Below are 13,817 nucleotides of genomic sequence, written 5' to 3' on the forward strand. Positions count from 1 at the left end.
AAAAGGGGGCTTCTTTAGATCAAACAAGACAATGGCTACACTACACCCAGAGACAGAGGAAAAGATGCAGACAGGAGGACAGAGAGAGACGGAAAGAGTGGGAAAACTAAGCAACAAAGAAAGAAATACGGCACCTCTTGCTTAAAAGTCTGACTGTGATTAAAACAGTCACTCGGGTCACAGTTTACAGACCGAGTATGCAAAGTATCTTATTGACACTCGCTTAATAACATCAGCAACAAGATTACAGTTTGGCCCTAAATGTTCCATTAAAAATACAATTATTTCAAAAAGACACAGCCAGGGATTCTGTTAATGTGATTTTACTTCCTCCACTTTTATGTGTGAATTTTTTGGGCAGCCAATTTTACAAATGAGAACACAGTGTAACGATCTTGCTTTGGCCCCCGCTGGCTGGTAATGATGTGGAGGGCCAGGTGCATGCTGTGAGGCTGCGAAGGGCGCACTCAAAATTCCAACACCAACAAACAAGAAGGGACACTGGGAGTGTGTGAGTATTTGTGTGTATATGTAAGAGAAAGTTTTGAACACATGGAATGGCCAGACCTATGTGGGCTTTTGCCTTCCTATCTCTTCCTGGCTGGAAGACCCCTACCCCTCTTCCCAACAATATAGTGAATCTATTAGTCATATGGTGTTGTGATTTGTCTTGCCTTCTTGTCAGCATTGTGTGCGTGTGTGTTTATACTCAAATTTCCAATGCAGGTCAAATCTGTGTTGGACTTGGGTGTCACGTGACTTACTTTTCAGTGGAGAGTTTCCTGGTGAGGTTTTTCAGGTAGGTCAGTTCATTCCACACTGCATCACTGTTCTCTTGTCTGAGCTGCCACGGCTCGGCACGCTGCATCCTTCCACCGGGCCTGGACACACAGGTTTGTGTAGCTATCAATATAAGGCCTTTGCATTGACTTCCAATCACAGTCTCACCAAAACCGTATCTCCAACCTTAACCAGGACCTAAGTAATTAAGGTTTTTATGACCGGGCTGTGGTTCCCATGAGGTTTACTGGTCCTAACAAGATCAGTGTTTATGCTCGGAGCAAAATGCAAAATGTAGAGGCAAGCAAGTCCCACATATTGAACAGATAGCCACGCACACATGCATGCATGCATGAGAAGCAAACATACTAACAAGGGGAAAGTGGCTGGTACTGTACATTACCTTGCTCCCTCTGGTCAGTTCACTTGGGGTAACAAGACCCCTTAGTCTCACTCTCGTTTTGTTATTCAGCCATCTTTAGCAGTATTCAAATGAACAGCCTTGACTTTGACATTTCAGTGGCAAATCATGTACACACGTATGCATGTTTGTTAAAGCCCAGGGCACTGCCTGTGTGGCAGGGCAGGGGACCATTCCCTGTGTGCCATGCAAATGTAAATAATGGCAAAAACACACTCACAAACGAGGTCATTCAAATGTCTACACCTCACTTATGAATACTTAATGACATTTTGTGCTCAGTAGCGGCCCCCTCCACTGGACTTCCCCTTCAACACACACACACACACACACAAACACACAGAACATCCCTACAGCCCGAAACTGCATCCCTGCACACTACCCGACTCATCAATCAGTCTTTGCCCAACACATTCAATTCCAATTAGCCTTTCATTTGCAAACTAAAACAGCTTTTAGTGAGAAATCCACAGATTGCAAAACTAGCAGATGAGGAGCAAGTACCATTTTTGTCTCTCTATCTCTCTCACACACACACACACACACACACACACACACACACACACACACACACACACACACACACACACACACACACACACACACACACACACACACACACACACACACACACACACACACACACACACAATAGTTTCTCATTTTCACTCAATCAATGAGGTAGAGGTGTGGAAATGGATTGTGAGGGTCACTGCTGTGGCGAAGCGCTCCTTTTCCTGTGGTCATTATTGGCTACGTAGACGCCGCCATGCTACGCTAATACTAGTTAAACCCTAGTGCCTGGGATTTGGAGGCTACTGAGGAACGGCAAATGTTTTCATTTAATACTGCTAATGCCCCTGTGAGCAATTTGGAGCCCTTGAACTTATTCGTATTGTATGTATGTGGGAGTATATATATGTGTGTGTGTGTGTGTGTGTGTGCAATCTGTGAGTTTGGGTTCGTTTCCCAGAGTGCCAAGCTACTTAACGGATAATCTCACTGTACAGTCACAGAGATTGATACTTTTACTTATTCTCCTGCAAGCACAGTGACTTCGGTCTGAATAACCTTAATACTGCCTGGAGCTGTAATCGGACGCGATAATTTACCCACGGCTCCGTTTGAATTCTCTCTGTGTGATTTTAAGTTGTGTAGTGTATCAACTGCATGTCTTATGAAAGGTGTATAAAGCTTTATTAAGTCACGGTAAAGCTTTATACGTTTTAATTTGTTTACGGTGGGTCTAAAAGCCGTTGAACACGGAGCCATGAGAGAGCTATCTACTGTAGGCCTCAGTGCTTCCTTCCCTGCGGTCTCCGAGTTTCCATTATTAAGCGGGAGGAAATAGAAAGAACTTTTCCACGCCGCTACGGCTAATTGCTCTGATTCAGGGGGAATCTGTTTATGGGCGCAACTTTGATCAGAGTACGGATGCTTTAATAACCTTTAATTTTATTTGCTCACCCCCATCATCCCCAGTCTGATTAAAAAACTTTTTCCCTTCTCTAATATAAACAAGAAGTTGGCGATTTCCCCCCTCTCCTTCATGCCATTTTGGGAAAATATGGTGGTAATGGTGAATGGCAGGGTAGTTTCACTGGGACTGGCCAACTGCGCACCACCTGCATGCTGATGAGCCAAAAGAAGCTGTGCGTGGTTTGTGATTGGCTGGTAGTTCTATCCTGGGCGGAACTCATTATCACGAACACGGGTGACGTCACTCAACAGCTGGCCATCACATACAGCAACATTGTTCAATACCTTACTCTGCTGATGAGGATTTATATGAAGGAAAACTAAAATCTAAATCGTACCTAAGAACGATGTTAGGGTCTAACAATAATTACAATTATTTACTGTATTATATATACATATTCATGTATACATGCAGTCATATAAATACATGTATATATATATATATTACAGACCTATGTCAGGTAAGGAGGAAGACGCAGACTTTTTTTTATCATTTTATCCGGCACACAAAGGGGGAACAAAAAACGACCCCCCGCATCTTTCCAAAAAGGCAACAACACAGCATGGAAGCTACAGGGAAATCCCTAACAAGCTCAAAATGCAATGAGACTCAACGCCTATCCCCACTGACTTGTTAGGGCCCTGATTCCCCAGCACTAATGGGAGTATTTAAGTCATTTTCTATTGTCTCTCATCCAGGCTGGCATTACCCCAGTGGGTTTAACAGCTATTTGAGGATGGGGCTTAATGCCAAATGAATGCCAGGATCATAACATTGAGTGACTGGCTGGTGCCATGGTGGGCTTTGACTGAAAAGGGCAGAGCTGCCTATTGCATCAATTTCATGTCAAATCAGTCATGAAATACAGATACTGAGACAACACACTGTAGATCTGGGTCCTCTTAGCTCGACTCATAACCACAGCCCGGATTGTCTTATTACAGACACATGCATGTTTTCTTCTTTGCCAAAAGTACACTAACATTTCTTTGATAACCTGTTAAAATGTGTAACAGAGGCACATCTGGGGTGGACTCCCTGATTTTGCTCTCTGTACAGCTCTCTGTCTTTGTTCCCACTGTCTCAGACACATGCTGTTGAGCCGCGCTGAGCTGACATGAGCCGAGTCGAGCCCAGCGCTGAACACGCTCTCACACTCACTCCACTTTCACACGGGCTCACATTGCACTGCTGTTTTCTTTAATTAACCCTGAGAGAAAACAGCTGACGGGGTCAACACTTTGCTCCCGCGTGGCCACCAAACATATGCACCTTTAGCTACGTTTTGAAATGCCCTCAAAGATGCTGTTATAGAAAATAAAACTCACTGGAAAAAAAGTGGGGAAAAGACTGGGGGAGACAATAGAAAGAAAAGGGTCCTCATACTAAAGACTTTTTTCCAGCACGTTTGTGTATAATCCTGTGATTTCTGGTGAAGATGACAGGTCGAAGCTGGAAATGGCCCTCCTCCTCCTCGCCCTCCTCCTCCTCCTCCTCCCTCCTCCTCCTCCCCCTTCTCCCTCCTCCTCCCCCCTCCTCCCTTCACAGGCCTCCTCAAACACCTTGCACCGCAGGACCAGACACCTCCAGCCACTGGTTCTCCCGTCCTAATGAACACTAAGGGAGAAGAGACGCAGAAGAACACACACTCACTTGGCACAAAACAGCCCAAGTTGACCAGGCTTAAAAACCTCTGAGCTTTTCAAAGGCAAAGAGCGGAATTCCGCCTATTTTCTCCAAATCCAGCACTTAGGTCTTGTCAGACAACATGTGGGGAGCAATGAGGCCCTAAGACCATTCTGTGACTATTTGTGAGAGGTTTCGGGGTTGTATTATTTCACAAGGGCTTCTAATATAAGGCAAGGTGAGTTATGTGCTTTAAAATGTCTGTTGCACATTGCTGCTGAAGAAACTTTATGTACGCAGGTCACATTTTCAGACTCTTCGGTGGGTTCACCAACAAGTCCATTGAGATGTATTTTGTGTCGTATGTGTAGTGTGATGGGACTTTGTTGCCAGAAATTAAACAGTGCACTCACAAGCCGTGGGATTTCTCCATCTCTTTCAGCTGGTCTCTGATGCTCTTGTAGTTGGCTTGAATCAGACACAGACGTTCTCGTCGCTTATTGTGAGCCCTCCTCAGCTCTTCATTCTCCTCCATCTGTAAGGCACAGGTACAAGATTTGTTTTGTTTTTCAAAAGTCGTACACATCGAATGACAGATAAGTTAAATGAAGAAGAGAGTTAGCTTCATGCTGGCACAGCAGTGTGGCAGTGAGTAGGGAAAGCCCCTCAATGTACCTACATATTTAAACTGGTCTACACCTCTGCCTGACAGAAACCAGCAGGTTCAGATCATTCTCTCCTCGCTCCTTGACAAGTGCTTCTACTCTCACTGGGCAACTGAGACATCATTAAAGGATGACATTAAAATGACGAGTCACAGAACACGAAGAAGGCACACATGCACGTGCACACACACTTGAGCCAGCAGAGAAACTCGCTCACTGGAGTAACCAACTGATGACCGGCATTTGTTGTGTTGGTGAGGGTTGTAGCAGAGGGTGTGCTGCTGCCACTGTTGTTGACAGCTATTAAAACACAGCGAGATTGGGCTCCTGCTTTAAAGAAGGAGTAAGAGAAGACAACATATAGATTTTTCTTGTCAGGGGCACCCCTCCTCCCCATCACACTGACCTTAACAGCGAGGGCGATGGAGAAAACACTTTCAACAGGCAGGACAAACAGAGGTGGAAGGAGAGCAAGGCAAGAGAGCGAGGCAGCTAAAGGAAATATAGGAGGGAAAAAAGAGAGAGAACAGTGAAATTATAAAGAGAAGAAAGTGAAAAAGCGCAGCAAAATGGAAAGTGAAAGGAAGAGCGCAGGACAGGTTTCTGCTTGAGTGGCCAGGGCTGGGGAGAGTTGTCGAGTGCTTTCTGAAGGGAAGGAGCTTGTTTACTGCTGATATGACACGGCTGCCCTGCAGAGAGGGAAATGCGAGCCCTCAGCCCTGTTATTATTAACAAGGACAAAGAGAACAGAGACAGCACACAAACAGGCACCGGACCCACAACGGGAGTGCGCACACTGATACATGTTCACACTGCCAATGTGACAAGTATGGATTTTCCCTAGTGCAGATTATTCACAGAGGACATCTGCAAGACATCCTCGGCCCCTCCAAGCAGCCCCCGACCTCTCAAGAAGAAGGCTCTAATGAAAGGGGCCAGTCCGGGGCAGTGTTAACTGGTGGTGCTAGGAGCTGGGGGAGGACAAGGAAGAGTTCGGGCTGACTGATGGAGGGGCCGGATGGAGCAAGTGGCAGGGCATTAGCCACATCATGGCTTCCCAGGCCCCTTATAGATCTTCCCCTGGGCAGCTCAGCTCTGGTCATCAGGCCACAGACCCTTGCCCACAGATCGATACACACCCCCTACTCAGCCGGCATACACATCTGTGGACGTTCTCAAGCTGAAAAATAATTACACAGCAACAGCTACTGTTTACTTGAAAGTGTGCGGAAGGGGGGGGAGGAGGCCATTATTAGAAGAATTGTTTGTTTGTCTGCTGCTGCTTGCTGCTGAGGTCAACGTGTCAATGGTTGGTGTACCCAATTTGAAAGGCATTCTATTGGAAAGAATTGGATTGGATCAAGTGAAGAACAATGGACTGGACAGAGGGAAATACTGTACTGCAAGTGGCTGGAGGTGAGGTCTTAACTGCAGCTGGTGGAGGGCATGTTGCTCAATGCCAGATCCAAGCAAAAGGCATAACCCCCAAATAATACTCTGAACTAATGCCCTCGTTAATGTGGTCAAAGATGTGAGTTGGCAATCAGGATTTCTCCTGTGCATACCTTTACTAAATGCCCCTCAACTGGCAGACACCTAAATGGCACCATTAACTAAGACAGTCAAGCGTGTCATCTGAGTCTATTGAGCATTACCATCTGACTAGGCGTCTGCCGGTGATGTAATTCACACACTTCAGATCTGACAAGAAAATTATGCCTAATGTGTTCCTGGGACTATGTTCAAAGGATGGTGACCTCTGCATAATCACTCCCTCAGTGGTCAGTCTAAAAATGGAAAGGATAAAGACCGGCAACACGCTTTAGGGTGAAGACAGAACAAAACAAGACAATGGCCGTGAAAAACATAATCTAAAGACATAAAATTAGAGAGCGAAGGTCACAATTTGAGACCTTAATAGAAACATTGGAGGAGAAAGGACAAATTGGTGTCTTTTTCTTGTGAAAGAGAAGAAAAAAAACCTATGGACAGACGTCATAGAGCATGTGAAGGTTAAAAGGCTAATAAAGATAATTTGTTTAAGGTATAAAAAAAAAGACGACCTGCTGCATCCATTTTCACCAGAGTAGCTCGTCTCCTGCTGCTTCACTGCCTACGCACTCGGTTTGTGTGTCTGTGTGTGTGTGTGTATGAATCTTTTTGTTAACCTTGTTGGAACCAACGACAACTCATTAGGACCAAAGACTGGTCCTGGTGAGTTCGGGTTAGAGGTAAGGTGTGAATAGAGGTAAGGTGAAGGTTAGGGTTACATATAAATTGGTTATGGGGTAGGGTTTGTTTTAGGATGGCAACCTTGAACAGAGGTCAATGTCCCAACAGTTATAACTGTGCAAACATGTCTGCTATGGTTGTGTGGACAAATTTAGGGTTGAAGCCGTTGTCAAGACATTTTGACATTTAAGTGTATCCTCACAAATACTGTTTAAGGGTTTGAACCTGGTTTTAAGGTTATGGTTAGAATTGAATAAAGATCAGGGTTAAGCATATAGGTGTAGTGGTTAAGGTAAGGGGCTTGCGAATACACTGTCAAGGAGTCTCCTCATAACTACAGAAAGACTTGTGTGTGTGTTTGTGGGTATAAGACACTGTAAAGGAAGGTCATGGAGGAGGCAGTGACAGCAGTAGAGGAATTGAACCCTTTGGAGACCACGACTGTTGAAGTGCTGCAGACTGAGAACAACCCAGCCGTTGATAGCAGCAATCATATGTGAGATAGTGGCCACAGGAATAAGCGGCTCCATTAGACCCATATGCTGGACACTGCTGTGCCATTCAGTAAAATATATCTTTGAGTATTTCAAATTCAATGGCAGCCACCAGCCGCTGGCATGTGTGGAAAACTGAGAGAGAAGATCGAGACAGAAAAAGGCAAAGAAGCTGATATGGGCTGAATGAAATTACAGACATTAACCTCAAAGAAGAGTGAGGGATAAACAGATTAGTGTAGACAAAAGAAAAGGAGAGGAATTCATCTATTTTAGCAACTAGTTACCTTCAGCTGCAGCAGCTCCTCTAGGTCTTGAACCCTGTGTTCTGCTCTTCCTCTCCTCCCACTCTCCAAGTCAGCACTGCTGGCTGGGGACAGGGACCTGGACCGCTGCACAGGTGCACTCTGGGACAGGTGAGCAAAGGAGCACTGGGGTGAGAACTTGTGCACACAACAATTAACATCTGTAGAAGCACTGTGTGGATGCCAATAATGGAATCACCAGTTCATTCCATTTCCCCCTCACCTTGAGGAAAACATGCACATCGTCTTCTTCAGTACACACGTATGCACATTCAAACCAACATGCTACCAGATGAATAAAGCAAGCTGGAGCAGCAGTCTGCCGAAGCTGAAAGTGGGAGGCTAACTTTGTGTGTGTGTGTGTGTGTGTGTGTGTGTGTGTGTGTGTGTGTGTGTGTGTGTGTGTGTGTGTGTGTGTGTGTGTCTGTGTGTGTGTGTGCGTGCGCGCTTGGGAGCGGGAGTTGCAAGCTGAGAGCTGCAAAGGTTTCTCCCTGCGACTGGCTAATGAGTATGTTCATTTCCATTTACATTGTTTCTTTGACAATAATGATGTCCCATTAGGGGAGACTAAAGGGGCTATAGATTCCAGAATGTGCTGGGCTTCATTACAAGAGGTGGGCAGGGAGGCCGCTCTAATTGCTCTACTAGGGGCCTCCAGGTTACACTTGATAGGACAACTGGAAGAGGTGCCGATTAGGAGGGGGGAGTGCAGTTTGCTAGCCAGCCTCTTCGCTGGAAAGAAGTCGAGAAGGGCTGGGACCACGCTGTAGAAAAGCAGTGGGAACAATATGCTAGTGGAATATGAATATGAGAGGATGGGAGGCCCCCTGTGGTGCCAGGCAGGGCTGACCAGATGGCAGGCTAAAATATGCAATACGACTAAATACACAGCAGTCCTTGGGCAGGAGCGAAAGAGGAGTCCAGGAGGAGGTGTAGGGAAAAAGTTTAAGATAGGATGTTTGATCAATACTAGCCCCTCCCTGTAAAAGTGTGTTCTGGTGGCTATTGCAATATTTGTTGTCTATTAAAGTTATAAAACTACACACTTCCACACTGCTTGATTTGTGGTTGCTGGAGGTAATGGCAAGTGTATTTTAATAATACAGGTCCCAGTGCTCCATGTATCTGACAATGGTGGCAGAAATCATATCTGAAGGGCCTACGGTCGACGTACAAGCGTACAATTTAATTCTAACACAATAAAACTGAACTCACGATCAAGTATGGTTGTAAAATGGTGACGTGAAACGCATACAGGTAATTGCTCAATCCTGCAGAGCAAAACAGTAACAATGAAAATACTGTACCTTTAATAGCAAAGGCAGAACATTTTTACATTCCAAAAATATTACAACACCCAGAACATATTTATAACATTATTGACAACAGTCTAGTTTTATCACTACAACCTGCATATTTGTAAAAATCATTTGTACATAAACTGACATGTTCCTGTGTTTGGGAATGTGCCCCGGGGCTACAGTTGACTCCAGTGACCTGATGTGCCCAGTTCTGCTTTCTTGCTGCGTGTGTGCCAACCATGTGTTCTAGCTCAGCCTTAATGACTCTATGTAACTAATTAGCAGATTGATCTGCATATTCCTGAAGAGTGTAAGGCCAACTGGCTTAGCTTGTGTGTACATGGGGGAAGCACAGGGGCCAAAAAGGGAATCCAAAGCAGATCAACGTCCAGGAATTAAAGTAAAGATGACCAACTATGAAGTATGACTTATTGAAGAAGTTCTAAATAGGTTTTCCAGGTAGAAATACATTTAGTGGAGATTATTATTACTCAATAATGAACTGAATATTATTAAATCACGCCTCCTCTCTAGGTGAGAACCAGAGCAGAGAAACTGTGAGTGTTTTTCTGAAGGGGTACAGGGGAAGATGACATGGCTACACTGACAAATGATGAAAGATTTGCTGTAGATGTTATCTCTGGTCCAGTTGCACGGCAGTCTGCAGTCCAGAAAACACATGAGTGCCGTCTGTTTGTGTGGGAAGCTCTATGTTGTGACATTGCTGGTAATGTTCCACCAGACAGGCCCGAAAGATAAAAAGCAGAGAACAAAAAGGCAAAGAAAGATGCGCCCGCTGTCTACCTCAGCTCGGCAGCTGGTCGGCGGCCATGACCTGACCTGCACATCACACCCAGTAATGACTCTGTAAACATGACAGTGCAATGCAGATGGAGGAGCAGAGGGCAGTGGCGGGAGAGGCCGGTATCTAAACAGAGTCTGTGCGTATGCCAGAGTAAAACTCTTATTTACTGAGGGGTCAGTGTCACTGGTTGTGTAGCAAAGAAGAAACATTTCTTCGCCTAACTCCCTCCTCCTTTCACCTCTCCGCCACCCTCTCTCCCTCCATCTCCAAGAGAGCGAGAGGGGTCACTGTCATCAATGGGCCTCTTTATGATTGCAGCCGCGTGTCATGTGTGTGTCTGGAGCTCTCAAAGCTGAACTTGTTCGGGTTCTCAGATGAGGAGGAATGTTGTGCACATGCACACGAGTGCAGGACAAGAAGGATACCTACTTACTGTAGATAGACAAACATAGACTGACACACACACACACACACACACAAAGCGAATCTACATCAAATGTGTTGCCCATACAAAAGTGTTAAAAGCAGCAAAAGAATTCTAAAGACCAACAGATACAGATACTTTAAAGAGCCAGTAACCTGAGAACTGAATGAGGTAAACAACGAGGTAAAAACAAACCGATTCGATTCAATTGTTCAATATTGTCCTATACCAAATTTGACTGGATATAAAATAAATTCTGAGAGGAGTAAAGCTGTAAACTGAAGAACACATTCAATTTGTTATTTTTTAGATGAAATGAGGAAGCGGCCGAGAAAAATTTTAGTCGCACTTCACAGAATGTTGGTCGCACTTAACTTCGACTTAATCGACTTAACTTTTTATGAATCATTTATAGATTAATAAACTTTTAATACTTATTTGGAATCAGGTTTCCCAGTTCAAACTGAACTTTCATCACTCAAATTCAGAGACATTCGTTTAATGACAAAAACACAGCACCTGATTTTCATCTCCAGTGTGTAACAAACTCTGAGTCATGCACCACTGTGACTGCTCGTCACCTCAGCCAATAATCACATCACTTAAGGGCACTTACTGGAAGAGCTGCAAATCGTGCCCTAGGTGGCAGCAATAGGATTCACAGAGGGCTCGTTTCATCAGCTTTTGACCTTGCAGTTTGGTATTATTGTTTGAATAGAGCGTAATGAAGCACAGCAGGTTTATGGCTTCTTTGGAGCATCATCATACTTGGACAATGAGAAGCTAACAGTAACAACAGCATAAAACGTTCATGTGTTTCTATGAACGAAAAGTTTAGACTTGATGTTGTTAAAAATGTTGTTTAAGGTAAACGTATGTGAAAAGTTGGTAAATGAAGTGACAAAGGCACTAAGTAAGCAACACTTACTGAAAACACTCCCTTGGTGACATAGTAGAAGCTGTTCAAATCATTTTGTTTGGGGAGATAAACAGCCAATAAGGTAGATATATAGGACATATTACTACATGTCAGCCGGATATATTAAAATGTGCAATTTTGATTAAATCTCTGTGGGCTCTACTCTGGCCAAGCTCCTGCCATACGATCAGGCGGCAGCACCAAATTGTAATTTTTAAATGTAAAGTACGTATGCAACAGATGTGTGTGTGGTCAGGGGGGAAAAACTACAATATCACATCTAGTGAAGCCTGTCAAGACGGGACAGGGACGTACTCATTTAAAGACTTTTCACTATAATAGTGCACCACGCTGAGCCCAAGTAATGAGAAGAAGGATGAGTAAGCCTCCTCATTTTATATACACAGACAGGGTACGGGTGATGAAAAACTTCAAAATGCTGAATTCCAGAAAAGTGACTGTGCTGTGGTTGTCTTAGTTTCTTAGACCTTTGAGATCAAGTCAAGTTTAGTTTTGACTTGAAAAGGACAACGCAGGCACACTGCATTAAAGACACCGGTTTACACTTTCATAAATCCCATTATGCCTAATGTTATTATTCAGTGCAATAAGGTATGAAAAATGTATTACATATAAATCAATTACAATCCCTCTGTGAGGTAAAACTATCGACACCAGGATCAGAAATATGTGTTAACAGCCAGATTGTGTATATGTGCGTGTTCTAAGGCAAGCATAGCAGTGCCTACAAAAAAGGGAAGCACATCAAATTAAATTAATACAATTTATCTATTTCTATGCATTACTTTTAATATTCTGTAAAAAATAATTACATAACATGTATAAATGGCCTAATAGAAGCACGTCTACTGGAGCTATAATGAGGACAGTGCTGTTAATCAAACAATGTGTCTTCAGGCCAGGTTTACAGTGAGTGAGGCCATCTAGAAACTAACCTGCCAAACTTATGAGTGGAATACTGAGAAGATCAAAAGCTTCTTTTTTGTTCATAATGTACTGCTGAAGCGGTAAATTAGCCAGTGCCTGAGCCCAAGGCATGCGTGAAACCAGCAGCACACGCCGGCCTGGTCACAGTAGGAGGGGCATCTGTGTGTGTTGTGGAGTTCAGGACAAAGGTTGGCAAAGCCAGGGTCTGATATATCACATGATTCTCTACAGATCATTTCCTTCGTAGCCCCTCTTTGTAGCTTTGATCTAATCGTAGCAAGGTAGTGATGGATACGCGTGGGCATGTTAGCCCCACATGCTGTCTTTGACATAATTAGCAGTTGTGTGTGCGCTAATCTACCTGATGTCTTTTTAGGGAGCTGGTGGATCTGCGTTGTGGGCTCTTGTCCTCTGGCCTGGGGTCTGCTCCTCGTTTGGAGCTCTGGTCAGACGGGCTACGACTCTGAGCTACGGCATGATCCTGCTCTGACACCACTGCCTGTAAGGAGGGAAAAACAAAAAGATGTGAGAACAAAAGAAAGGGAGAGTGATAAGTGTTGCAACAATGTCTGAATCCAAAGTTACAGTAAGCATATGCAAGACAACTGGCTGCATTGACAACAACATACAAGTTGCATGTCTTGACATGTGAGAATGACTGAACAGTCATTTGAAGCTTTATTTAGATCAGACTCAAGAGGATAACGTTTTCATTTGGTTAAGAACTTATTAGTATTACTTAATAGTAAGTAATGATACATCCTCGTGACATGTCAAAATATCTTTGACTGTTTTTTCCCCAATGAAGAAGAATTATAAACTGGTTGTGGACCATCATACAAAACCGAAAACTCAGGAAGCAAAATAGAAGAAATGTTAAAATACTTATTAAATTTGTGGAACACGATGTACTGGTAAATTAAATTATTATTAATATTGCCAAAGCAAAAAAATAATGCAGATAATTCAGATAAAATTGTTCAAATACAAATTGTGGTTAGTTGAGTCGGAGTTAACACAACTTGGTTTTGTTTAGCAAATCTAAAACATAAAAAAAAGGAAAATATCATTTTTGTGAAATCAAAGAAAAAGCCAAGTTTTTTCTATTTTATGATCACAAATTATAGTATCCATGGTGTAATCTATAGGAGAGGCAGAGACACTGTTTGCCCTGATACAATCTTAATGGACCAGAATGTAATGTTATGAGCTCTGGACCAATGCAACAACAAAATCTACAGTATCAAAGTGTGTGGTTGAGTGGAGTGAACCTTTCATACTGGATGTCTAAGTTACATTTCCTTAAATTGAAGTCAACCAACAGATGGGTCATGATGGGGGTGGGGCAGCACATCTACCACCAACAACATTGTGGGTTAGTGTTAGTGTGTGGTGTGTTATCATGGCATATCTATTT

At 43.7% G+C, this 13,817-nt stretch overlaps 1 protein-coding gene across 1 annotated transcript in view; it reads right to left on the reverse strand.

Moving 5' to 3' along the window:
- The window catches only part of cntln (centlein, centrosomal protein), an 81,351-nt gene that overhangs the window by 45,483 nt on the left and 22,051 nt on the right, over positions 1 to 13,817 (reverse strand). The window contains exons 9-12 of the mRNA XM_061094327.1: positions 12,762 to 12,899; positions 7,986 to 8,105; positions 4,721 to 4,842; positions 765 to 881 (exon numbers count right to left, since the gene is read on the reverse strand). Of these exons, the coding sequence (XP_060950310.1) occupies positions 765 to 881; positions 4,721 to 4,842; positions 7,986 to 8,105; positions 12,762 to 12,899 (497 nt within the window). The remainder of the gene's footprint in view (positions 1 to 764; positions 882 to 4,720; positions 4,843 to 7,985; positions 8,106 to 12,761; positions 12,900 to 13,817) is intronic.

Source organism: Limanda limanda, chromosome 2 (genome assembly GCF_963576545.1).
Source record: "Limanda limanda chromosome 2, fLimLim1.1, whole genome shotgun sequence".
NCBI classification, from domain to species: Eukaryota; Metazoa; Chordata; class Actinopteri; order Pleuronectiformes; family Pleuronectidae; genus Limanda; species Limanda limanda.